This window comes from Chelon labrosus (genome assembly GCF_963514085.1).
Source record: "Chelon labrosus genome assembly, chromosome: 5".
Taxonomy (NCBI): Eukaryota; Metazoa; Chordata; class Actinopteri; order Mugiliformes; family Mugilidae; genus Chelon; species Chelon labrosus.
This window is the reverse complement of record NC_140341.1, coordinates 2,548,313-2,550,320: the sequence shown is the minus strand read 5'-3', so window position 1 is coordinate 2,550,320 and position 2,008 is coordinate 2,548,313. Positions and strand designations below refer to the sequence as shown.

The following is a 2,008-nucleotide window of genomic DNA, read 5'->3' as shown; positions in this document are numbered from 1 at the left end:
TTGGTTTTAACACCTTCCAACACTACACATACATTATCATGCATCCATCAACAGACACACTGATCCTCACACTCAAATCTCATCAATTCGTATGGGTTCTTTTTGTTTGTTTTAATAAATCAGTTGACTTTTGTATTTTACCGCGTTTCTTTGTCTTTTGTCATGGCTTATGAGCCAGGTTGTGACAATATTTTCTTTCTTTTTCTGCTGTTTTGAATTGAAATGCAATTAAATGCATTTTACCAGACGTTAAAAGAGCTTGAGTTTACAATATGTCTGAATACGGTGGCCATGTCTGTGCCTATTAGTTGATTCAGTCATCCACTGAAATCCAGCCACCAGGGGGAGCTCCTCAGCATGCTTTAACTTTTTCTACCGTCTTTGGCCAACACTGACAGAAACTGCACATTTTCACAGTTTTCTTTCCCCAAGGCCTGGATGATACTCTGCAGCTCTGCAATGATATTCACGTGTCTCCTTTCCTCTAGATGTCTTTACCCTGTTCAATTTGTTGATCTCCATTTGAAGGACCAAAAAGAAGAACTCTTGAAAGAAATCGCACCGTTTATAATCTTTATTTAATCTTATTATCCAGTTCTTTAATGCACGTACAGGGATGTACCCCAAGCATAGAAACAACCGGTGAAACAGAATCAAAGAGTGAAGGGTTTCTATTTAGTAGAGTTTAATAGTAGGAATCCATGATGCGCCTCATGCTCATCCACCTCATGCCGCTGTGTCCCATGTCCCTGAAGCTCCTGTACTCGCCGGGCCTCATGTACATCATCCTGCCTCTGTAGTGGGGCTGCTCGTACATCAGCCAGTGGCCGTCCATCACGTTGCAGGACATGCAGTCGGACATGCGGTAACGGTCCATGATGTTGTCACAGTCGTCCATCAGCTCGTGCATCTGACCACCGAAGTTCTCCCTCTCATAGATCCTCATCCTGTAGGATCCCCTGTGCTGTAAAGATAATTTTTTTTTTAAAAAAGTCATGAAATAGAAAAGTTTTAAACTGTTCACATCTGTTTAACAGAAGCAGGATTTGTAACCTACCATGGGGATCATACGGCAGGACCTGATGCAGTCGGACATTCCCATCATGCTCATGTAGTCGGAGTACTCGCCCCTCCTCATGAAGTACTGGTTGCCCATGTAGTTGGAGCGGTCGTAGACCATGAAGCAGCCGCTCTGCACCCTGCAGGAGTGACACCTGCTCAGGTAGGAGGTCAGCTCAGCACAGTCGCTGCTGGTCTCATAGTGGCGACCCTGGAAATTCCTTTCCTCGTAGAAGATGATCTGAAAGGACAACGTCGTTAAAACCAATTCTGAAGAACTTTTAAACAAACTCTAGTGAATATATTTATTTTGTAAACTACTCCCATCGTTCACCTACCTTGCCCATGGTCATGGTTGTTCTTCAGGACGAGCTGTGACTGCTGTGTATTCCCGTCGTCCTGTCGGTTACTTTTATACCGACTCAAAGTGAAAAAAACCCGTCGGGCTTTTATTTTGAAAACGCCTGAGCCAGCAACATGCCATAGAAGCCTACTGAGCAGTCGGGGCACTAAAGGGTCATTATCTGACACCACGCCACTCTGGGGTAAATGCATGTACAGTACACATGTGCTGCATTGTTGTTGCTGAACATAAAGAACAAAAAGAGAAGCTTCCACCTGTAGTATGACGGCTGGTTACGGGGTATGTCACACTAAATGTTGAAAAAAAAATACTTCTGGTTTCAGGATACACTTATGTAAAAATATATAATAGTCTAAACTAATGAGGATAAAACTAAAAAGCATTAAAGAAGCCAGGGTCTACACATTGAGTCATACGTGATCTGTGACATCGTTTTTATTTTATTTTCCTGAGTTTTGTGAAGATTAGTTTCAAATTACTTCATTTTATTTATGAGACACTTTTACACAAAGTGCTTCACATGAAAAACTCAGAAAACGTAATAAACTAATAAAATTTAAAAGCAAATCCAGTGTACACCGTAAA

General features: G+C 41.8%; 1 protein-coding gene across 1 annotated transcript; it reads right to left on the bottom strand.

Annotated features, from left to right (window-relative positions):
* Positions 1-268: 268 nt before the first annotated feature.
* LOC311488217 (gamma-crystallin M3-like) lies at positions 269-1,700 on the bottom strand. The gene is made up of 3 exons (XM_084544786.1): positions 1,398-1,700; positions 1,058-1,300; positions 269-964 (listed from the first exon to the last, which is right to left on the bottom strand). Exons 1-3 carry the CDS (start codon positions 1,410-1,412, stop codon positions 686-688), a joined length of 537 nt encoding a protein of 178 aa, XP_084400912.1. The 5' UTR covers positions 1,413-1,700; the 3' UTR covers positions 269-685.
* Positions 1,701-2,008: the final 308 nt, after the last annotated feature.

Excerpts from the sequence above, each read along its gene's own strand:
- LOC311488217 (XM_084544786.1), bottom strand. Across the intron at positions 965-1,057 it reads CCTGCCGTATGATCCCCATG|CACAGGGGATCCTACAGGAT; the intron begins GTAGGTTACAAA and ends TTATCTTTACAG.